The 24,668-nt window shown below is 48.7% G+C and overlaps 1 protein-coding gene across 1 annotated transcript; it reads left to right on the top strand.

Annotated features, from left to right (window-relative positions):
- The first annotated feature begins 1,005 nt into the window (after nt 1–1,005).
- On the top strand, nt 1,006–23,473 carry HARS1 (histidyl-tRNA synthetase 1). The gene is made up of 13 exons (XM_074960760.1): nt 1,006–1,163; nt 1,390–1,479; nt 5,358–5,477; nt 6,124–6,219; nt 7,290–7,415; nt 7,672–7,779; nt 11,824–11,922; nt 16,991–17,084; nt 17,418–17,545; nt 17,627–17,869; nt 20,790–20,906; nt 21,814–21,960; nt 22,932–23,473. The coding sequence occupies exons 1-13, from the start codon at nt 1,071–1,073 to the stop codon at nt 22,989–22,991; spliced, it is 1,521 nt and encodes a 506-aa protein (XP_074816861.1). The 5' UTR covers nt 1,006–1,070; the 3' UTR covers nt 22,992–23,473.
- Nucleotides 23,474–24,668: the final 1,195 nt, after the last annotated feature.

Here is a 24,668-nt window from a genome sequence, read left to right as displayed (position 1 = left end):
ATAAAAAAAATTATAAAAATCAAGCCATGTTAAAAATGAAAGTAACATTAACATGTAGCTAATGAAAATACCAACTTGTTAATATGAAAGTCTGAATCTATACTGAACTTGACTTTAGACAAAGCCTTTAATATGTTACAATTTTAATAACAACAATAAAGAAACAGTAACAGTTATTAACTGACAAAATCATCTGAACAACTAAACTAACCAGGGAAAGAAGATGTAGTACAAACAAACTACACCATTCCCTCCCACAAGAGAGAGAGGAAAAGGGGGGGGGGAGAGAGTCACTTAGAGCAGTGGTTCTCAACCAGGGGTCTTCCAGGGGGTATATCAATTCATCTAGATATTTGCCTAGTTTTGAAACAGGCTATATAAAAAAGCACTAGTGAAGTCAATACAAACTAAAATTTCATACAAACAATAACTTGTTTATACTGCTCTATATACTATACACTGAAATGCAAGCACAATATTTATATTCCAATTTATTTTATAATTATATGGTAAAAATGAGAACAGAAGCAATTTGTCAGTAAGAGTGAGCTGAGGCACTTTTGTATTTTTATGTCTGATTTTTGTAAGCAAGTAGTTTTTAAGTGAGGTGAAACTTGGAGGTAGGCAAGACAATCAGATTCCTGAAAGGGGTTCAATAGTCTGGAAAGGCTGAGAGCCACTGACTTAGAGGTGCAAACAGTTTTTTTCAGACCTCCTGGACCTATTTCCCTGGTATCACTGAGATCACCCTGGAGTCTGCATCAGCAACCAGGACTGTCAATCAAGCTTTTAATTGGGGACTTGATGCAGCAAGGCACTAAAGACATGCGAAACTTTAACTGCTGACTGTCTCGCTGTGCCCATAGCCCGGCCACCTGCTCCCCAGCTCTGTCTGGCACGCTGACCAGGCAGCACGCTCAGAGAGCAGGGAAGGGCAAAATGTGGGCAGTGGCCTCGGACGCTGCTACTACGCATGCCCACCTCCTCCGCGCATGCTCGGTGCAGTGAGGTTCCGGGGTGGGTGGGAGACGGGAGTGCGGCAGCCGGGCTGACAGGGCGCTGCGGTGGCCATGGCTGACGAGGCGGCGAAGCTGGACGAGGCGCTGCGGCGCCAGGCGGACACGGTGCGGCGGCTGAAGCAGGAGAAGGCCAGTCCGGAAGAGGTGAGCTCGCCCCGCCCCTGCGGCTCCCTGGCTGGGCTGTACCGCCCCCTCCCGGCCCCGCCCCTGCGCGCCTCTCCCCGGGGGGTTGGCTGGGGCTCGGGCCGGGGGGGATGCTCGGAGCGAGGCCGGGGAAACGGGGTGCCCGGGGAGGGGGCCGGGGAAGCGGGATACCCAAATGCCTCCCCTGGGTTGTGCTGTTCATCTGCCGCCCGGTCTCTGTCCCCAGGTGGCTGAGCAGGTGGCGAAGCTGCTGGAGCTGAAGGCGCAGCTGGGCACAGAAGAGGGGAAACACAAGTTTGTCCTCAAGACCCCGAAGGTAAGTCCCCAGCCCTGGACTCTAAGGCGTTTAGAAACCCATCATTAGTTTAAACAGTGCAGCTTTGTGTGTATCCCAGCCCTACCTTCCCAGAAATCCCTCAGTGCCTTGTCTGCTATGACCACACTTTACTATGCATTAAAGAGAAACTGTCTCCACTGCTGATAAATAAATCGTTTAACCCTGTGCCTTCGAGATAGATGAATGTCCCAGACTTTAGGGCTTCCTCCTGACAGTTAACAAAGCCAGGATAAAACCCTGTGTTTTCATAAACCCCAGAAGAGCTGGTGTAACTGACAGCAGGCTGAGTGAGCACATGTGCACTGCAAGGGACACCCCATATGGCAAGTAATGCTGCCACCTTGCCCTGCATGGAGCCATTATACTCCCCCTAGATCAGTGGTTCTCAACCTTTTTGGGCTCAGGACCCATTTGTAAATGTTTATGGCCTGTCACACCCCAGGAAATAGTCTGGGGGAGGAGGCCCTGGGGTGGTTCTGGTTGGATCCCAGGTGGGTTGGGTCCTGCCTGGCACTTTCCCCACATTGGTAGTTCCTGCAGTTCCTATGCTATGGGGCTAGCTGGGCTTGGCTCTCTGCTCTGGGTGTTGCAAACTCCAGGGTTGCAGCACCGCTCAGGTTTGGCCCCGCTCCCTGACTGGGCCAAATTTGGGTGAGTGGAGTTGTGACCTACCTCATGGGATTGCTGTGCCACTCACTCAAATTTGGCCTACCCAGACTCCAATTATTATGATAGCTGGGCCAAACCTGAGTGGCGATGGGACCCTAGAGGCTGCAGTGCCTGGAGCAGGGAGGCAAACCCAGCCAGCCCCATGGGACAGGAGCCACAGGAGCTGCCATATGACCCTTTGAAGCACTCTGACAACCAAGTTTTGGGTCCCGACCCATGGGTTGAGAAACCCTAGACCATGCTGCCTCTCTCTATCGACCTGCTCCTTTTTGACCAGAGATCATGCTGGCTGCTCAGCAGATGAGCTGACAGCTGAAGGCATCCGTCTCGAAGGGTGCTTGTGGCCATCCAAACTCCATCCGTGGTTGCCTGGGCAACGGTGCCCATCTAGCTGTGAACTGATCTGGGGTCTTCCGAAAAATGAAGGGACACCAAAGGCCAGCCCAGGGCGGCTGTGAGAGGACTGTGACTAACCTGTGATCTTTAGGGCATAGTGGTGATAAGTAACCCTGATGACCAGTTTGCATCAGTTACATCTTCAAGGCTATTCACCAGGAGAAGGGCTAGAAAACTTTTCTTTAAGATATTTCTCTTGCCATCCAGGGAAGGGGTTGGAATGGGGGCAGGGAAGGGGTGGGAAGAGGCGGGGCAGGGGCGGGGCCTCATGAAAGGGGTGGAGTGGGGACGGGGCCGAGGGCAGCACAGGGGGAGGTGTCAGTAATGCGGCCCTCGGGCCAATGTACTAGTCCTCATGTGGCCCTCGTAGTCATTTGAGTTTGAGATCCCTGTTATAGACTAACAGATGTATTGGAGCATAAGCTTTCGTGGTGGATGAATACCCACTTCTTCAGATGTCTGTTTCAGGTTCCTTTAAATATGTCCCCAATTTCAAAGGTAATAAGGTGGCTTCCATTAGCCCAATTCAAGTAAATGAGGGAAGTTAGCATTGCTTAGAGCACAGGTTCTCAAACTTAATTGCACCGCAACCCCCTTCTGACAACAAAAAGTATTACATGACACCAGGAGGGGGAACCAAAGCCTGAGCCCAGCTGCCCCAGGTGGCAGGGCCAAAGCCTGAGTCCTACCGTCCTGGGTGGGGAGGCCAAAGTCAAAGCCCAAGAGCTTCAGCCCCAGGCAGGAGGCCTGTAACCTGAGCCCCACCACCCAGGCCTGAAGTCCTTGGGTTTTGGCTTTGGTCCCAGGCAGTGGGGCTCGGACTTTGGCTCCAGCCCCTAACAAGTCTGAGCCAGCCCTGGCGACCCCATTTTAGGGTCCCAACCTACAGTTTGAGAACTGCTGGCTTAGAGCTATGGTTTGCTCAAATGGCAGTGATGAATGTGGTGTAAATGGCTGAATAGATTTGTAGGCTCAAAGGCTGTGCCACTGTACACATGGCACAATCTTCAGGCAGCCTCCTGCTGTTACAGTAGCAGTGGCCTTGGCAGCAGCTGGAGCACTAGTGCAGAGTGTCTTTATCACTGTAAAAGCTGGCGGCTAGCCTATACTAGCACTGCTGCGCGTCCTAGCCTCAAGGGTGCCACATTGGTGTTAGACTAATGGCAGCATAATTACAAAAAATTGCTAGTGTGGCCAGGGCTAGAGACCTCACAAGCAGTCACTAGAAACTTTTGATTAAAAACAATGGAAATGTCTTTTTCTGGAGATTTTTGGTGTCAGGTGAGATGTAACATCTGGGATGGCTAGCAGCAGAGCATGCCGCCTGCATACGTGTCTGCCTCTTTCTAGAAGGGCCCATCCTTATGGGCATGGGAGTTCAATCTTGGGCCTTGTCATTTTTTGGCCTCTGTTGAGAACAGCAGCAAGCGGGTAATTAATGCCATTTGTGATGGTAGTGTGTGTGATGTGGACATCTGTACGCTAGGCACTAGACCTCAGAGACCCCTCAACTCATTCCACATAGGCCACTAAGCAACCTATGGATGGTAATGAATGTGGGCTGCATTTGAATCAATGACTAGTAGGTGAAAGGCTGGATAACTTGATCAATCTAGCTCATGTGCTCCAAATTTTAGCTAAATAAAAAAGTAACTAGTAAGACCGCAAAAGTGGAAGAAAGTCTCTAGTTGTTTAAAATGTGAGACCGTTCCCAGCTTCTCAAGATCTGAAAACCTGTTAGCCACAGCCTCCCAGTTTCTCTGCCTGAATGACGTCTCAGTGCAGTAAACGTAACATTAAAAGTCGGTCTTCCTTTTCTGGCCCACAGAATCACACATTATTCCATATTGTGTGCCCCCTTTCTCTCCCTGACACTGCATATGACTCTATCAGTAGAAGAGGCAAAGCCGGTAATTGCCATGTGAGAATAAGGACTGAATTTATTAATAGTCAGCCATAGTGGTTTTTAGCTGTCTGAAGGGGATGATCAGAATGATTCAGTGATTCTAACAAAGAAGAAATGGAATGAGAAATCTCATCCCGTTCACATTGCAAAGGTGCACTCAGGAGACAAGTATCAGACCCTCTGGCCTCACTGGCTAAAATGTCCAAGTTCTCTGTGTAAAGGAATTCTTAGATTAAAACACCTCTAAGCCTGATGCTTTATTCCTAAATTTCCAAAGCTCCTCTGTCATCTCAGCCTTATCCTCTAGTTGGGTTATTTTACCGGACACTGACTCAGAAATATCTTCCTTTCTTTGGTGCCTCTCTAAATTGTGAGCTCTTCAAGGCAGGGACCTTACATGCCTACAAAGGGCCAAGCATGCTATTGGTCCTGTAGAAGTAATTGGATCCATGCTGGATTCTCCACCTTCTGGCTCGTGAAGTTTCCCTCTGTAGTCTATGAACCTCTGGCTCCCATTAGCTGTGTGCTACCCAGCAGCTGTATAAGTAGCCAGCTCACTTCTGGGCAGCATCTTATGGCTTCCACCTGCACTTAGAGATGGTCCAAGGATCTCTAATTCTTCTCTGTGCTTGTGCTTTTGCTTTTGGTTAATTCCCTTTCATCAGGTGTATTGATGCTGTTCCCTGTTGTGTATCCCTGTCTTTCTGGCTTTGTAAGTATTTTAGACCCATGACACACCTAGTCCACCACTTCCTTCCTTTCTGCTTCTTCCATGCACAGTGTACCCATCTATGTTAATGTTCATCTGGGCAGAATCATTCCACTAGCTCAGGCCATGGTTCTCTGCTCTTCTTCTCACCCACTTCCCTTTGATTTGGGGTCTCAGGGCACCCGGGACTACAACCCCAAGCAGATGGCCATCAGGGAGAAAGTCTTCAACATCATTATCAGCACCTTCAAGCGCCATGGAGCTGAGGTCATCGACACCCCTGTGTTTGAGCTGAAGGTGAGTGCAGGAGCTGTGAGGTGACATCTGGGAGGGGGTGGCTCTGCTGGTTAAAGAGTAGCAGCCGTGTTAGTCTGTATTCGCAAAAAGAAAAGGAGTACTAGTGGCACCTTAGAGACTAACCAGTTTATTTGAGCATAAGCTTTCGTGAGCTACAGCTCACTTCATCGGAGAGACTAACCAATTTATTTGAGCATAAGCTTTTGTGAGCTACAGCTCACTTCATCGGATGCATCTGATGAAGTGAGCTGTAGCTCATGAAAGCTTATGCTCAAATAAATTGGTTAGTCTCTAAGGTGACACTAGTACTCCTTTTCTTTCTGCTGGTTAAGGCACTGACCCATTAAGGCATGATCCCCAGGCCTGTAGCTGTTTGCCCCTTTAAATCTTTGGGTGCATTTTAAAGTATGGTAGCTGCATTAGTCATAACCTGAAGGGCAGCTGCCCTGACTAAGACCTCAGTGTGAGCAGCTCCCATGGAAAGTGAGAGCCTTCTGTAGTAAAGCTGTGGTTGACAGAGGGTTAGATCACCCTTTGCTCATCATGTGGCATCTCCTAGCTTCCTCACTGAGCCTCTTGTTGCAGCTTTGTGCTCCTAGGTTTTGTCCCTTCTCACCTAAGATGTCATCTCTCTTGTTTCATTTAGGAAACTTTGACAGGGAAGTATGGGGAGGACTCAAAGCTCATCTACGACCTGAAAGACCAGGGGGGAGAGCTGCTGTCTCTTCGCTATGACCTGACTGTATCCTGCCACAGTTCCTGCTCCTGGCGTGCCGATTTCATCCTACATAGTACATTCACTGATGGGCAGTGTCATGTGGAGGCCTCAAGAGGGAGATGGGGAGGGCAGTCTCTCCCTGAGTCTTTTGATTCCAGGTCCTCAGTGGTGGGGCAGTCATGCAGCAGGGCCCAATGGGAAGAGCACAGGTCTAGGAATAGATACCTGGGTTCTGTTCCTGGCTATGCCAGACTCACTGTACTCAGCTGTTTTAACGGTTAGTCACCCCTTCATATAACACAAGAATCAGGGATCACCCAATTAAATTAATAGGCAGCAGGTTTGAAACAAACATAAGGCAGTTTTTCTTTACACAACGCACAGTCAATCTGTGGAACTTATTGCCAGGGGATGTTATTAAGGCCAAAACTATGCTTGGGTTCAAAAAAGAGTTAGATAAGTTCATGGAGGACAGGTCCATCAGTGCCTATTAGCCAAGATGGTCAGGGACACAAACCCATGCTCTGAGTGTCCCTAAACCTCTGACTACCAGAAGCTGGGACTGGATGATGGGGGATGGATCACTTGATAAATTGCCCTGTTCTGTTCTTTCCCTGTGACACATCTGCTGCTGGCCATTGTCGGAAGCCAGAAGGCTGGGTTAGATGGACCATTGGTCTGACCCAGTATGGCCATTCTTATGGGGGTTAATGAAGCTGTGATGGCTTTATGAAGCAGAATGTGTGATAGTAGTAATTGCTGCAGGGCTGTCTCCTTTTCTTCCCTTTGGCTTCAGTGATTGAGGTGGTGAGCATGAGTGCCTCTTAGCTGTTACCCCCGGCAGAAGGGTGTGTACCCTACTGAGCCTGGATAACAGGGGAGGGGTTAACCAGACTTCTGCCCGAAGAGTGATAACCAGGCTGGTTAGACACATAATAGAAATGAGGCATAACACCTTTTGCTACTATATGCAGAGAAGTTGGGTAATCCTGTCCACACCAAACCCCTTCGGAAGGGCTGGATGGCTCTTGTCCTGGACCTTCAGAGCCATGGGAGGGTCGTCTTACGTTCCACCCTTAACCCTTTGTGCTCAGGTGCCCTTTGCTCGTTATTTGGCAATGAACAAAATCACCAACATTAAGCGCTACCACATTGCCAAAGTTTACAGACGGGATAACCCAGCCATGACGAGGGGCCGCTACAGGGAGTTCTACCAGTGTGTGAGTACCAGCAGCCTGAATGCTCTCCATGTCTGGGCCCAGGGTTTCCCAGGAACTCAGTCAAGGTGGCCCTATATATGTGACTAGAGTGCTGGCTCAAAGCACGAGGAAGTGGACAGGGAGGAAGAGAACTCCATTTGTGTCTGGGGCCTGGGTGCCACATGGGGAGCTGGATATCTGGAGACCCTGGTTGCTGCTGGGCTCCCCCAATTGTGTTACACTGCCCAGATTTTCACTGCCTTTGCTTGTGCCCCAGGATTTTGACATCGCCGGCCAGTTTGACCCCATGATTCCCGATGCTGAGTGTCTGAAGATCATGCATGAGATCCTGAGCGGGCTGCAGATTGGAGACTTCCTCATTAAGGTAAAACCAGAGCCAGGTGCCAGTGCTGGTTTCGCTGGACGATGATGTGAAGTGAAGAGCATTCTTGCTTCCCGCTTGCTCATGGTCTCAGCCTGGCAGCACCTGCACCCTCTGTAATGTACAATGCAGATTGATCCAGAACCCCTAGTGCCTGTGGCAACTCCTTTCTATGCACTGTCTATACTAGAGAAACTATCAGGCTTCACACTGGCTGTCACCCGGCAATCACCATCTCAAGCTGCTCTTCAGAAGGGAGTTCTGGGTTGGACAGGGTCACCCAACTTCTCTGCCTGTTGTAGTAAAGGGTGTTATGCCTCATTTCTGTTATGTGTCTAACGTGCTTTGCTCCAGGAGGTGTAGAACTTGTCATGTTTTGGTGGACGGAGTCAGACAGCAGCTCTCAAACCCAGCTCAGGCAGCAGGGCAACTGCTTTGTTGGGCACCCAGTGCTAAAAAAGGGGTCCGGTAGTATTCGTCTCCTTCTCCAGGGCTTCTGATGCTCATGGTGAGGACCTGCGTGTTGCACCTTGAGTCTGCAAGCTTCACACCTCCACCTTGCAGGCCTTGTACTGTTGACCTTCATCCCTGCTCCCTTTTGAGAATCCATCACCTCCTCCAGGGAATCTTTCCCTGGGCTGAGCCCCTGCTGCGCAACAGGAGACCAACCCCCAGCCCATGTGTAGCAGCACATGCTGCTGTGCAGACACAACCTCTTATGAATCTACCTTGAACAAATGGGGGCAATGGGACCTGGGAAAATTAGAGGTAGCTAGGGTGTTAGAAAGGGACCGGGTGCCCCGAGACAGCAATGAGAGTAGTGGTGTCGGGAGAACCTTGAAGGCAGCCAAGGCCCCCTGTGAATTCGTAGACCTAGCGAGACACTGCTGGGCTCTGTGGATCAGCTGGAGGGGTGGGAGCCAGCCCTCGCTGCGATCTTGTTGCTGGGTTTTCCTAGGGGGATCTGGTTATGATGGGGGCTATCTGTGTTGTTGGACCACCCGCGGGGAGCTGCCAGGGACTGCCAGACTGGATCTGACCCAAAATCCATCTAAATCAGTATCTTCTCTGACAGTGGCAGCAGCTGGTACTTCTAAGGAAGGGGCAAGAATCCGCATGATGGACAATTATGGAATAACCTGCCCACAGGGAAAGCTGCTTGCCCCGACCTTCATCAGTCAGTGATTGGTTTATGCCCTGACATAGGAGGATTTAGAATTGTCCAAAAATTTGTTCCTTCCCTTGTGTAACTGCAGGTGTGCCCATTCTCCATATAAACATTTGATTGCTTTTTTAATCCTGCTAACCTGTTGGCCTCAGTTACATCTTGTAGCGATGAGTTGCACAGGTTAATTATGCATTGTGCTATTAAAAAATCCCTTGTTTTCGGTGTAATTGGATGTCCCGCTGTTCTGTATTCTGAGAGAAAGTGACTAGAAGTGCCCAATTTACCTCCTCTCTACCCTTCATTAAAATTAGTTCTCTGTCATGTACTCTTATATACAGAACTGGTGTCCTGCTAGTTAAAGTTAAGAACAGCTTTCTGTTTAAATGATGATTCTATGTGATCTAAAGTCTACATAGTTACTGGGATATACTTTGACATTAGGTGTGCCTCATAGAGGCATGGGCTAAAGTTATAGGTCCAAATTTAGAATCATTTGATCAAGGGGTTCTGAAGATACAGTCCCTCACCGTCAATCCCCTCCCAAAAAAACTCCCGGCTTTTCTCAAAATTGAGAGATTCTAACAGCATTTTTTGTGCACAGATCTATGGATCAAACCTGGGCTCTGATCCTGTCACAGAGATCCCTAATGCTGGACATCTGACCCAGCATGAAACCCACTGTCCCTTTGGGAGAGCAAAATTGAGAACAAAATTTGTGAGAGAGGTTAGCTTTTCAGTTAGGCATATGCCTAACTCTTCCTAAGCCTCACAAAGTGTATGGCAGGGGCACGCCGGAATGACAGCTACCAAGTGGTCTAGTGGTTAGAATAATGGACTTGGACTCAGTAAATCAGGGCTCTATTTTTGATGCTGCCACAGGCTGCTCAGTGACCTTGGCCAAGTCCCAGCATTGCTTTGTTCCTCGGTGTCCCCATAGGGATAATGCTGTTTCCTTTCTTGGTAAAGTACTTTGAGATCTGATGAAAAGTACTATGGGAGAGCCAGGTATTCTCATTCCATGGCCATAGTAGCATCTCAACTGCAAATCTATATGATAATTACAACTGCCCCATAATGAACACTAACTCCTACCAACATTTCTTTCTGTTTAAAAAAAAAAATCCATAGGAAATTCACTGACAAGAAATTTGGTTAAAGCAGAGTTAAGGTTGCCCAGTGACAGCTCGTGCTCAGCAAAATTCAAACTTGTGAAAACCATGAAATAGAGAAATGTCCACGCCCACACAACCATATCTCTGCCTTCTTGGAGCAGAGTGCCCATGTGCCATAACACATACTTGCCCTCTGCCTTTGCATTGTACTGAAAAGGAGCTGCCTACGCCTGCCCCACATTCAGCCCCACAGAAAGAACACTACAGCTGCTAAATTTTACACCCCCCTTCACCCTTAGGCACACAATACCACCTAATACTACAGCTTTCTACTGTACTTTCCCTTACCCTTCATTAAACCCACAGACAACGTTCATCTTACTTCCGCCTAACTGCTGATAATCCCGGTGGCAAGAAGACTCCTGTACCCTGCTACTCATGCTATGTAACACTGAAATGAGGCGTATCTCCCAAGATACACATGCACCTCTTTTCTTTGATCACATGGTCAGGGAGAGGGGCTCTCACACAGTCTTAGAAGGGCACAACCCCCCCTCCTCCCCATAGCTTCATATCTCAATCACGGCTCTTCCAATCTGCTCCAGATAATCCCTCCACCATTCAATTCAGCAACATCTAAGGCAGTGAAAGCAGCTGGAGTGCATGCAGCTAATTCCAAGGGGCTGTTGCCAGCTGCAGGGGGGCAGAATGAAGGAGGTCTGGGCATTTACCTTATCTCTGTATTTCCTGATTCTTTTCAGAAGTCTGAGTTTTCCTGGAGTCGACATTTTGCAAGGCCACAAGATACCATTCAGCAATCTTAACTCTGTGTTAATGAAACTTTTTGTTAGTGAATTAATCTCTGTTGTAGACTCATTCCAATTGTTTGAGTCTCTTCCCATCTGGAAGACTTTCCAGACTTTGAATCTCTGCTCTCCCCTCTTTCTGCACCCCCACTCTTTGTGCTTTTTCTCCATTGAGAGAGGGTGACCGGAACTGTCATTGGTCTTCCAGGTGAGGGCCTGCCATTGAGGGATTTAATGGATTGAGTATTTCCAGTATTCCCTGTCCCATTCCTTTTGCATTTGTTTTCATTATTGGCCACTGCTGCACGGTTTTCACTGATGTTCAGGTTTTTTTCCCCGAGTGGTGGTAGCTAATGTGAAACCCAGCAGTGTCTGAGTAATCCAGATGATTTTCTCTGCTGTGTATTACCTTGCACTGGAATTCATTGAGCTTTGTCTGCTGTTGTGCCATCCACACACCTACCTTGGCTCCTCAGACTTGGGTAACTGTAATAATTGTCACTTTGCCACCTTGCTGCTTGTTGTTGTTTTCAGTAAATGCTGGTCCTCATACAGAAACTTTGGGCACCTGCTGTTAACCTTTGCCATGCTGAAAACTGAACATTTCCTCCTCCTCTTTGTTTTCTGTCTTGGCCAGTTTCTGTTCCATGATGTGACTTTACTTCTCATCCATGACTCTCATTCCTGAACAGTCTCCTGTGAGGCCCTTTGTCAGAGGCTTTTGAAAGTCCAGCTAAATTGTCATCCAATTTTCACTTGTCCACTGTTTCATAGCAGGAGCAGCTAAGCCCCTGGCACTTCTGGGAGCTGATGATGGTAGAGGTAGCTGGCTAGGTGGGATGGGGATGGCAGCCAGCCCCTCTTCTCTACCCCCAAAGTCATAGAGGAGTGAAGCTGAAGATTCTGTTGTAACTGAGATATTTCCATTGGGTTCCCACTGAGAGACTCTGCTTCCTCCCAGGTCAACGACCGGCGTATCCTCGATGGGATGTTTGCAGTTTGTGGGGTACCAGACAGCAAGTTCCGAACGATTTGCTCCACTGTGGACAAACTGGACAAGGTAAGGGCTGAAGTTTCCTGTTACTGCTGCTTTGTGGGTTTCACAGCCTTCCTAGTCAGCACAGACTGCTCAGACAGACTAAGGGCAGTGGAAGCTGGTTAGAGAATGCTAGTAAATGTTAAATTATTTCTCTTCTTCCCCCTGTGTGTTGGGCATTGGGGGTTCAGCACCTAGATAGGGTGTTTTGTGGAGACCTAGTTACACTATTTCCTTTAACATTCCCAGAGCAAACAGATTGACAATGCAAGTCACCCTAAATCCATGGGATTCTGCAGGTCTCTTAATTCACTATCGCAAGACTTAAAGGACGAGCTGCTGGTTATTAACCTGGAGTAGTGAAGCTCCTGTGTGTCTGGAGCAGGGATCCCACCACCCCACTCCTGGTTGCCATCTAGAATCCATGCTGCATCAACAACGAGGAGTCTTGGGGCACCATCTCTTCTTATAACAAATTTATTTGGGCATGCTGCATCAGAATGTTCAAAAGCTTTTTTTCTAATTCAGTGTTTTTGGGGCCATCAACATCCACTGTTGTGCTGGGGACCTCGTTACAGCCCAGCTGTTCTCCAGCACAGATCTGTAGTATAAATGGAACCTTGCTAAAGCCTTGGTATCTGGCATAGTGGCAGACTGCTGCAGGATGGGTATAGAAGCTAGGATCCTGCAAGCCAGCCACACTTCAAGTGACTGAGGACTGAATTCTGTCAGGTAAATTTGCAAATGAGTAGGATGTAGCGGCATTGTCCTGTCAATGGCTCTGTAAATATCACCCTGTGAGCAAGTGCTCTACTGCTCAACAATGCTCCAGCCAGCATCAAAGCAGGAGACACGCAGTCTGTGGAGGTTGGGCATTGCTGGCTGTAGTGTCTGTGGGAGGCTGGGGTCATATGCGGACTTGTCACTTCAAAGCATCCCCTGCCCTAGCAACCTGTATGTCCTGTGAGGAAGGAAGGAGCTGCACTGTGGGTGCTTAGGGAGATGGGGTAATGGTGAAACCATCTCCATGTTCCAATCAAATGAAAGTACAGAAGAAGATAGGAGAGACCAGCCTGAAGAAGCTGGGAGGGCTGGGATTGGTACCCACAGTGCATGGAATCTGCCCGTTTCTTGTGGTGGACAGGCTTATGCCAACCAGGCTGGCTAGTGTGGATGAGCTGTAATGGTGCAATTCTCTATTGTAGCCAAAGTTAAAGATAACACCCCAGCACTCTGCTCTGGTCAATAGCTTTGACTCCAGGAGGAACAATAGCAGCAATTCTCACCTCCACTTTGGTTTGTGAAGATGAATGAGGTCAACAAGTGGATTGGCCTTCAGCTGCCTCTCTAGACAGTTTTCTTTGCAGCTGGCTGCCCAGCTGAATGGAGTCTTGACTGTAATTCCTAGGCAGACTTTACAAACTGGAGTTAAGGCTGTGAATGGCTTTACTCCTCTGTGCTAACTAAAGGGGGAAACCTTAAAAGAATGTTATCAACCTTAAAAGAACATTTAGTTGGGGATTAGTCCTGCTTTGAGCAGAGGGTTGGACTAGATGACCTCCTGAGGTCCCTTCCAACCCTGATATTGTATGATTCTATGATAGAGTCAGAGCCAGAAACCAGACCACTGGAAAATCTGTAAACAGAGTTAAAGCCCAGGTAAGGAGCCAGGGCAAGGCAACCTAGGGACATCGTAACAGAGGAGGGGCTCTGTGACCTCCTTCTGCCGTGGTTCCACACACACTTGGAGCCCTGATGGCGGGGGGCCCTCTCCCCTCCCAGAGAGGCATAGACATTAGCATAGGGTCCCCTTCTTCCCTCTCCTCCTCTAGAGCAGCAGCAACAGGAGGGGCCCAGCTCTCTCCCAGAGGGGCAGCAATGACAGCAGGGAGCTTCCAAAGTACTTAACCTGGTAGCTGGTGTAGTTGCTTGGGAGGTTGGATTGCGCCCACTGTAATCTTCTCCTCCTGCCATACGCACAATCCTGTGCTGGGGTGGTATTGGCCACCCGTGACACCATGCATTGAGATTTGATGTTAATACCCAGTTGAGATGCATAGGACAGTTACCCCTCTAAGAGCTGCTGTTTCAGACTCTCTGTGGACTCAGGCAGATATAGCTACACCAGTTACAATTCCTAGGCAGATGTTCCTAGAACTAAATGTTCTTTTAAGGTTTCCCCCTTTAGTTAGCACAGAGGAGTAAAGCCATTCACAGCCTTAACTCCAGTTTGTAAAGTCTGCCTAGGAATTACTAGCTACACCAGTTTGTTTGTGTTTTTGAGCTTTCCTTTGAAAATACAGTAGAATCTCAGAGTTATGAACACCTCGAGAATGGAGGTTGTTCGTAACCCTGAACTGTTTGTAACTCTGAACAAAACATTATGGTTGTTCTTTCAAAAGTTTACAACTGAGCATTGACTTAATACAGATTTGAAACTTTACTATGAAGAAGAAGAATGCTGCTTTCCCTTTATTTTTTTAGTAGTTTACATGTAACACAGTACTGTACTGTATTTGCTTCTTTTTTGGAAGAGTGGGTCTCTGCTGCTCCCTGATTGTGTACTTCCGGTTCCAGATGAAGTGTGTGGTTGACTGGTCAGTCAACTGAGGGTCTACTTTATGAGGGCTAGGAACCTTTTTTACGAAAGCTGAGATTCTGATGTGCTCACCCGACTGTAGGAGAAGGGGCCCCTTGTGCCGGGGCCTATAGTGTCTGTGCCTTAATCTGGCTCTGCCTCTACTCACAGCACCGAGATCCATCCTTGCAGCTGAGATGTCTGCTGTACTTCAATTATCTTCATATGTTTGAAAGTATTAACAGTGAGAAATGTATACACAGGGCCCACCCCTGCAAGCGCACAGCAAGCACTACCCTTGGCGTCACTGGGAGTTGCACATCCCTAGGTGGGTAGCAAAGGGTGTCAGTAGGACACTTGGAAACTTGCTGGAACGTTTACTAATTCAGAGGAATTTGGGGGAGAAAAATTTACACAGCTGCTCTAGTGAAATCTCTCGGGACACACAGGAAAAGGCAGAGTGGTTAGTAAACTAACTATATTGAGTAGTTGTAAATAAAACAAAGCGTGCAGCAGCTGGTCTGGTCTTTAGCAGCCCTCCTTCCCCCATTGCTCTAGACCAGAGGTTTTCAAACATTTTAGGCCGCGTACCCTTTTCCAAATAATGTAGCCTACCGTGTACCCCCATCTGACATAGGGTCATAATATACCTATGACTAGATTGCTGAGTCTTACTAAATAAAATGTGTTGTCTGCCATTACAGGATTTTTCTCGCATACCCTCTGACGAGAGCTTCTGTACCCCTATGGGTACGCGTACCCCAGTTTGAAAACCACTGCTCTAGAATGTACTTCTAACACTTGCATTCTTCTTCCTGTGGAGGCCTTCTTTAATGATTCTAACAACACTTAACAAGGGCTACTAGCTGGATGCTTAGGTTTGAATGCTGAGCAGTGAAAGAGGTTAATGCTAGCATTTTGTGGTTCATCATTAACCCCAAAATGCCAGATGTAGTTTGTCTCTCTCTGAGCGTGTGGCGCTGCACCTGTGCTGCTGTAGTGTAGATGTTTCCTACTTCGATGGAAGGGATTTTTCCATGGCTGTAGTTAATCTATCTCTCAGAGGTGGTAGCTAGGTTGTCAGAAGAATTATTCTATCAACTTAGTTACATCTGCACCAGGGTTTAGGTCAACCTAACTATACTGCTGAGTTCACACAGTTTGTCACAGCCTTGAGCAATGTAGCTAGGACAATTTCATTTTTAGGTGGAGACAAGGCCTGAGCTATTTGAGGCTGCTGGCTGCATACTCAGGCCTCGTCTACACTAGGGGGAAAAGGTGTGGCTTCTACAATGAGATTGTAACACACTGTAAACACTAGTGTAGAAAGGGCAAGGTGTAGTTTTACCTCAGTATAGCTGGTCATTTTGCCCTGTCTACACGAAGGTTTTTACTGTGTGTTAGCGGTCTCCTTGTAAAAGTGACACCTTTTTTCTTAGTGTAGACATGGTCTGGGAGCCTGTATCTGCACTGGCAAACATGGGACCTGCAATTCGTAAACAGTGCAGCAGCAAGAATGTAGTGCGGACAGGTCCTGGGTGGCTCAGATGTTTTTACTGCTATGACCCTGGCCTGAGAGCAAAACAAAAGCTTTGTTTGCTATGTCACCCCCGAGTTCTGTGATAGCTTTGCTCCGTGTTCTTGCTCAATGAATTCCATTAGAGCTGCTGTCCCAGGGTTGGATTTACAAGATGATTTTAAGGTAGGGTAAGGGGTAACGTTGTCAGAGTAACAATGCCCTGAGGGGATGCATAGGTAAGTGGGTAGTGTGTGTTGGATCACTGGGTATGCTCTTTGGTGTAGCACTCCCAAGAAATATAGTAGTTAGGAGAGGAGTGAATGGCCTGGTCTAGTGGGCTACTAAAATACGTAATTGGCTATTCATTTGTAAATGTTGGCACCCTGCATCGTTCCACAGACAATTGAGTCACTAACAAAAGTAGCCAATCTGTCCCCCTTCATCGCTGCCTCTTTCTTTGTAGTGGTGTGATCCCAGGACCAGAAGCCCAGGTACCACAGCTAATCCCAGCTCTGAAGCTGACTCTAGCTATGACTTTGGAAAAGCCACTTAACCACTATGTGCCTCAGTTTCCCCTCTGTTAAAAGAGGGGAGATAAATACTTACCGACCTTGGTGCTGTGGGGTAGGTTTTTCGGCAAAGTGTTCCTTGTTGTCTCCCCTGCAGTACTTTTTTCCCCTCTTATTTTCTCTTAGCCTTTTCTAGCTGTGTTCTCACTTTCTCTTCTTATAACCATTTTTTCTGTGTCTTCTTTTACACCTTGCACCACATTGTTCTGCTTCACATGAGAGAAATTGACTAGATCCTGGAATTCTGAGGCATCAAGGTGCTTTAGAGTCTGATTTCCCAATTCCTCTTTGCTGCTCTATTGATATGAAGCAGAACAGTGGCAGACAGGGAGAGATGGTGATGAGCGCTCCACTGAGAACAACTCCCAGGAGCAGCGGGTTCAGCCTGGGGAGCTGTGATTAACATTCTCATCTCCCCCTCCCCAGGCAACATGGGAGGATGTGAAGAGCGAGATGGTTGGAGAGAAGGGGCTCTCGCCAGAGGCTGCAGATCGCATCGGGGAATACGTTCAACTGCATGGTGAGTTCTGTGGAGCTGTGAGACTTGATTCCCTGTCCGGCCTCACCCATGTCAGCGGAGAGCCCGTGTGGGTCACTTCACCAGCCACTCCAATTTCCTTGGTCTCTACATGGGGAGGCTCAGGGTTCCCCAGAGGTTTAGCTGCTCTTGCCCAGGCCGAGCTGACTTGCAGCCTGCACATCGCAGATAAGATGCGTGGTCGGTATCCCTTGGGAGGGAGATAGAGAGGCTGGAGGAGCGAGCAGGTGGCTGTGGGCCAGGCTGAGTGGAGCAAGCCCATGGGAGCTTGGCCCTCCCTGCCTTTTATATTTTAATTGTGTGTCATTTCTGCAGGTGGGCTGGGTCTGATTGAGCAGCTGCTCCAGGACCCTAAGCTGTCCCAGAACAAGCTGGCCCGGGAGGGGCTGGGAGACATGAAGCTGCTGTTTGAGTACCTGACCCTGTTTGGCATTGCAGATAAGGTGAGTGGTGGAGGGACACTGAGCAGGCCTGACTGGGTCATTTGTTGTGCCTGGTAATGGGATTCCCCTCCTGTTCCGCAGATCTCCTTTGACCTGAGCCTGGCACGGGGTCTGGATTATTACACTGGGGTGATCTACGAGGCCATCCTGCTGCAGCCTTGGAACGCCCACAAGGAGGAGCCGGTCAGCGTGGGCAGTGTGGCTGGAGGTGGCCGCTATGATGGGCTGGTGGGGATGTTCGACCCGAAGGGGCGGAAGGTGCCCTGTGTGGGAGTCAGCATCGGAATCGAGCGGATCTTCTCCATCATGGAGCAGAAAGTGGAGGTGAGTGCCACCTGATTCCTCCTCCTCCTCTGATCCTGGGGGACAGACTGGCACCTGCCTTTCCTCCCTGCTGACAAGGGCTGATCCAAAGCTGCTGAGTGGGGGTGAGTGGAGGCTCACAACCTGTGTTGGTCAGCCACTTAGTTGCCTAAATCAGATTGCTGTGGCGCTACATGATCAACCTGTTTTAGGTAGGTAAATAGCACAGTAGTGGCTGGGCAGTCTCTGTAGCTCCATCTGGCAACAAAAGACCCGGGTTCAGATCTGGAGTCAGAGCCTCTAAGGCCCTGCTCACATGACAACTCTTAAGAAAAGAGGAATTGGGCACTTCTTACATCACACAGTTCACTCTCAAGGCAGGTAAAGCTTAGAATGTCATGAGACGGAGGGGCTAGATCCCTCTTTGCAGAGTGGATGGTGGCCCTGACTATATTTACAGACAGATTTTCAAAAGTGCCCACTAATTTAGGTGCCCAGCCTGAGACGCCGTGGACCTGGCTTTCTGAAGTGCTGAGCACCCAAACTCTAGCTGGAGCCAGTGGAAGCTGTTCATGCCTCTTACGGTCACACCTGACAGCTCTCGGTTTGGGCACCCAAAACCTGAGGCACTTCGACTCAAGGGCCACTTCTGGGAAGGTCAGCCATAATGGCTGGCAGCAGTGGATAACTCCAGTGCCAAACTCAACCCCTTCGGTTGCCCATACAGGGAGAAAGCAGGAGGGGATCCCATTGGCAAGGAGGAGAGTCTCATCATAGCTGGCTTTGGAGGTCTGTTCCCATGTGTCACATTTACAGCAAAGGGCACTGGGGAATTCTGTATAGCGGATTTATTATTAGTGAAATCCCCAGCCCAGCAGACAACGAAGTGACTTGAAAGCCATTACTGTCCTTTCTCTGGGCTACTCAGTCATAGAGCTGTTAGCCAGACTTTAACTCTGCTTTGCTCCGTTCCAGGGGATAGGGACAGCAGGTTGTAGCCACAGTTAAAGATCATGTGCCCACTTGCTATTGCACTGACTACAGAGCAGAGGCTGGCCAATTAAAAGGGAGAGCATCAAAGGTTAAAGGAGACAAGCAGTGGATGGTCAAGTCCTTTTTTTTATACTCCACAATGTATAACAAGGGCTGGCAGGACTTCCCAGAAAAAGGCTTTTTGTTTTTACCATCAAAATGAAGCATATCCAGCCCCATTTTCCAAGAAACAAGGGAGACGAGACCCAGTCTGGAAATTTTCCCTGCCTCTGCTTCATAGGACAAGGCTTTGATATTCCTCTCTTGTTATTCATAGTGTGGTTATGTCCAAAGGCCCCGATCAGAATCAGGGCCTCCTTGGGCCACATGCTGCTTTAACACCTAGGAAGATGGAAAACACAGCCCCTGCCCCAAAGAGCTTACTGACCAAAAAATAAAGTGGTACAGCACAGAGTTCTCAGGGTGACAGCTACCACATGGTATGTTCATGGATTTTAGTACACTGAGCAGGGAGGTAGGAGCTCACATTCTAACTGGAGAAAGCAGTGTCTGTCACTGCAGAATTGTGAAGGTGCCTTGCCCCATCGCCATGGCGCTACCTCTCACCTCTGCTCCTGTTCCTTCCTCCGCTCCCCAGCCCCTTCCTTGCTGGGCCGGAGGGGCATCTGTTCCTGGGAACTTTTCTGCCAAGTCTTTTGTCAGGAGTTAAGCCAGCAGCCTACTGGCTATTTTAACTTATCTCCACAGCCCCGGCAGGATTGGCACCATCCCAGAGGCTGGATTGGACCCTTTTCCTCAGGGCTTCATTTATTGTTCAAACACACAACTCACAAACTAACACAAAACAAGGCTCTTCCCCAGTTGTCCTAAGGGCCGTCACCCTGGGAGGTCCCTTGCCACAATAGCCAACCTGCTTCCTGTAGCTTCCCTCCTCTGAGCTCTTTCAATCTGTAAGGGAAGCACCTGACCCTTCCCAGGTGGAGCTGATCATTCCCTCTCCCAAGTCCAAACACCTGTTCTTAAAGGGGCTCTGCCTCATAACAGGGCTGCCTGGCCCTTAAAGGGGCAGACCACCTAGTCTAAAGCAACCTGACTGCAAATCCCTTCCCTGCTCAATTGCTTATGTTTCAGTTTCTTGTGATTTCATGACCCTAGCTCTCTCAGCCATAGAGTCCCCTTACAAATACAGACCAGACAAGATCTGATTTTTCTCATGTTAAGAAAACAAATCTATTTAGGCCACCACTTCCTCTCCAGCTTGGGGCACAAGCCCACTGCTTCTCCTTAACAGGTGAACTATACAAGGGGCCTCTCAGGCAAAGCAGAGGCAGGAAAATGCCACATTAAGTAACTGGCAGAAAGGGGAGGAAGAGCATAAAGATGGTGAAGCTCCTGGCCTCCAGTGGGGCAGAAGGGGGAGAGAGTGTGTTCGTTCTAGCTTGGTATTGTTCACTTAGTGGTTCCTGGCTCGGTCGGGGTCCCACCTTTCCTGCTGCTGCTGTGGAGCTGGTGATGTTTTTTTGTAAGGCTACATCAGTGAGAGTACATCTGTTACGCTGGGAAGGCCTCTGAGGGGAAGCTTCCATGGAATTGCTCATGTCCAGCAGAAACTCCAATGCCGTGGCACTGGAGTGGGGAAAGCTAGAAACTGCATTTTAAATGAGATTGGATCCCCAAGGAAGTAGAATGTAGAACTGTGGGGATTTGGCTTGTTGGGATTTCCAGGGGCTCTTCCACTGCGTTGCTGCTGCTGGCTTGTCCTTCCACTGTCAAAGCTACTGGCTTCCCAGTCCCCATTGAATCCATGCATGCAAAATGCTCTGTGTGAAGTGGTGGTGGTTCCTGATAGAAAGGGTCAGTGGGGGGCAAGGAGCGTCTCAGCTCATGAGCGGCTGGGTGTTTCTATACGTCGTCAACAACTCTCACAAGACTCTGTCCCTGCATCCAGGCTTCAGAGGAAAAGATCCGGACCACAGAGACACAGGTGCTTGTAGCAGCTGCACAGAAGAAACTCCTTGAAGAGAGACTGAAGCTCATCTCTGAGCTGTGGGATTCTGGGATCAAGGTATGGCTGAGCAGAGTCTGAGTGAGGGAGAGGAAGGAAACTGGTTGGCTCCAGCCCTTCCGTTCCCAGTGCTGGTCATGGGCTTAGAGCCATTCTCCTGTTCTTGTTACCCTAACCCCATAAGTGGGGAGGAGGGAGACACTCTGGGGAGACATGCCACGTGAGCAGCAAGCCCTGCCTACTTGAATGTGACCTTGCTGCCTGTTCTTGTCTATCCAGCTTCACCATTCCTACAATTAGGCATTCCCTCTGCTGTACACAAGGCAGGGCCAGAGCTGCCAGTCGCTGGGAAGGAGGGTTGGCACCCCTTTAAGGAAAGCTGTACACGCTACATCCTGGCAGCAGCAGCAGGTGGTTTCCAGACTTCCTGCTTTCCCTGGGTTGTGCAGCACTAGAAATCCTTTACACAAGCTCTCACTTGGCTCCAGCTTGGTTTCCAAGTTGGGAATATTGCTAACCTCTTCTACAGGGCAAAGGTCACTCTCTAACATGGCATGAATCGGTTGCCCTTCTGATGCTAGCAGAGCTAAGACAAAGAGCCTCGCCCCTGATGCCATGCCTGGCTGGGGAATATTGCATCTTTTGCTCTCTAGCCTCAGCTGCCAGACCCACCATTGGAACTGGTAGGAGAGGCTCCCTGTGCTTCAGCAAAGCAGTGCAGAGGAAAAGAGCTCCACCTGTGCCCATGGCACACTTTGTTAATGCTGGGTAAGCTGTTTCAGTTTTGGAAGCATTCTAATTGGGTTGCTTTTCAAAAGTGGGGAGCCCTGCCTGGTGATTGAGAGATCTGGTCCTGCTGCCTCAAATGCAAATTAGATGGGGAAATCCAAGAACAGGAATGATAAGTGGGTGCCTGAAGAAATCAGCAGGTATTAAATCTATTGCTGTACTGTGGGTCCCCCCCTAGGCAGAGATGCTGTATAAGAAGAACCCCAAGCTGCTGAACCAGCTGCAGTATTGTGAAGACACGGGAATCCCTCTCGTTGCCATCATAGGAGAGCAGGAGCTGAAGGATGGAGTTGTCAAGCTGCGAGTCGTAGCTACTAGGGAAGAGGTGAGGATGCCTTTGCATATAAGGGATAGGCTGAAGATAGACATTAACAGGCTTTGTCTTGCCAAAGATGAAATGGACTAAAGCCACCCCACTATGTGGGAATGGATTTAGGAAGAGAGATTGAGGTGTCAGTAATCTCTCAGCCACATGAATGATTGTTGGGTACCATTGCTGAATTTCTCCTTTATACCCCAACAGTGGATATAATGCAGCTGTATTAGTATGGGGACCTTCCCACATATTGCATCTCAGGAGGCCTTAGAGTTAATAACAGCAGAAGATACCAAAGGAGCTAGGCACATTCATCTGACTTGAAGAGTCAGTGAGATACAGGAAGGCTGTCTGATGTGGCAGGTACTGCAGAGAAGGCTCGCCCACCGACAATGGCTAAACTGAGTGTGGAGACAGAGGGGAGGCAGATGCTAGATGTGGACAGGGAGGGGAGTGGAGATAAGGTCTATGATTTGGTGACAATACTTAGCACGTATAAGCTGGAGCAAGTCTACAGAGGGACGGTTCAGAAACAAGGGCAACTTTGAACTGGCTCCAACAGGCATGGAGAGCCTGTGAACGTGTTGGATATGGTCGTGCTTCTTTGCATGAGAAGGTGGATAGCAGCATTCTCTGTGCGCTAGGCAACCAGCTCTTAAGGATGCCATAGAGAAAGGAGTTATTAAAAACTGTTTAGATTGGACCCTGTGCTAGAGACGAATCAAGTTGGAGAGCCACTTACCTAGGAGCTGTTTTGCAGAGAAGAGGTGTGTGTGTGTTAGAAACATTACTTCAAAAATGAACAGTTTTGAGTACTTTGGCTTGATCTGTGGGAGGGCGGCTTGGTGCTCTTTTGTCAGACAGGGCAGTGCGTGCGATTTGGGGTATTCTTGGATGGACTGGAGAAGAATGGTTCCGGGAGGAGGCTGGATTATAGGAGGGGAGTGGTTCTATTAATTCATTTTGTATTTGTTTTTCAGATTGATGTTCGCAGGGAAAACCTCGTTGAGGAAATCAAGAGGCGAACGTGCCAGCCCTAGCCTCCCAGCCATACCTGCTAGTTTGTTGGATTTCAACTGATACTGGGGAAGGGGAAGACTTTAGAGATTTCCTCTCTAAATGCCGCAGTTCTTGGCTATTTTGCTCATGACATGTCAGTGGGGACACAGGGGTCTTTGAAGCCGTATTTATTATTTTATCATGAAATTCCTTTTCCCAGAGGGAGCAGAGATGCTGCTTTGCCTTTTAAAGAACGCTGTGCTCCTGGGCGTAGCCAGTGAGAGAGCTGGAGAGGATGTTTCCTGAGACACTCTGGAGAACGCCAGCCATGTGTCTGTAATCATTACTATTACTGGGCAGAGCTGTAGCGCCCTGGGCCATTGGCAGACACTGAGGATCTTGGTCATAGCTTCATGTTCCTTTCTGTTTGAATAAACGTTCTGCACAGTGCCCCTTCTCTGCCTAGAGGGGAAATGACCTTGTCTCGAAGTGTAAAACATTCTAAGCAAGTTTAATAAACCTTCTGACAGTCCCACACCTGCCTCTTGTGTGACTGTCTTCTGGAATTGCCAGTATGTCAAGGCTTCTGTTCCTCTTCTCCCACACTCCCCCTGGACAAGGGCCGGGTGTTAAATGTCACTGATGCTGCTGTTCCATTCCTTGAGTTCCAGGGACCTTTTAAAAAGTGCACAGGGGATGGTATTTTGCAGTGTGCAGTGAAAAGCCTTATCTGGAAACTCCCATTGGAAACATTGAAGAAAAAGCACAATGAAGACCTTAGTTGAGTGGTGTGCAGAAGCAGGAGGTAGCCAGGATGTCCCTGCCATCTCTATTCTTATCTAATTCCTTAAGTATTGTAGAAGTAATTTAACTTTGTGCCGGTCACTCATAATCAACTAAATTCCCTATGAAGGGCAGCAGGCTGCTCCTAATCCCCCCCTTTAATGTATAAAATTCCATAGAGTCCTCCCATTGTGGTTTAAATGCATTAGGACTTGATTCCATCACCTCCATTGTTTTCTCTTCACCAGTCTGTAAAATAATCCTTACTTTAATTTGGTTTACATGGGATCCTTTAAACTTGTGCCGCCTAGTTCCGGTTTACCCAGTGACCTCAGACACATTCAGTTTAATTGGAGGATAACCCTTAGCAAGCTGATGTACTGCAGTCAGCTCCCTCTCAATTTCTCAGAACTCCCTTTTCTCAGAACTAAATAATCCCAGTTTTATCTGTCTCATTATTTTAGTTGCTCTATGCTGCCCAAATTACTCCAAAAAGTCTTTACCCAGTGCAGTGTACTATCACTTGATAATCTCCTTGAGCTCTCACAACGCACTCCCCTGCAAAAACCTCAATATATTTTTAGCCACCTTTGCTTCGGCTGCTGCTTATTGGGTTAAGTTTACCAGTCAGTAGGGTTTATCAGCTCTTCTTCCTCTACTATTTCGGTGCCATAAGAACGATACTAAAGCCCAGGGGTGGGCAAACTACAGCCTGCGAGCCATTTTAAGGTGGCCTGCAAGCTCCCACTGGGGAGTGGGGTCTGGGGCTTGCCCTGCTCCAGTGCTCCAGCCGGGTCACAGGGTCGGGGGCCTCACCACGCAGCTCCTGGAAGCCACGGCATGGCCCCGCTCCAGCCAGGGCACAGGGTTGGGGGACGCTCCATGTGGCTCCTGGAAGCCGCGGCGTGACCCCGCTCCTGCTCCTATGCGCTCCA

Source organism: Natator depressus, chromosome 8 (genome assembly GCF_965152275.1).
Source record: "Natator depressus isolate rNatDep1 chromosome 8, rNatDep2.hap1, whole genome shotgun sequence".
In the NCBI taxonomy this organism is placed as follows: Eukaryota; Metazoa; Chordata; order Testudines; family Cheloniidae; genus Natator; species Natator depressus.
Note: the sequence above shows the minus strand (reverse complement) of the source record. Positions and strands in the feature narration are given on the sequence as shown.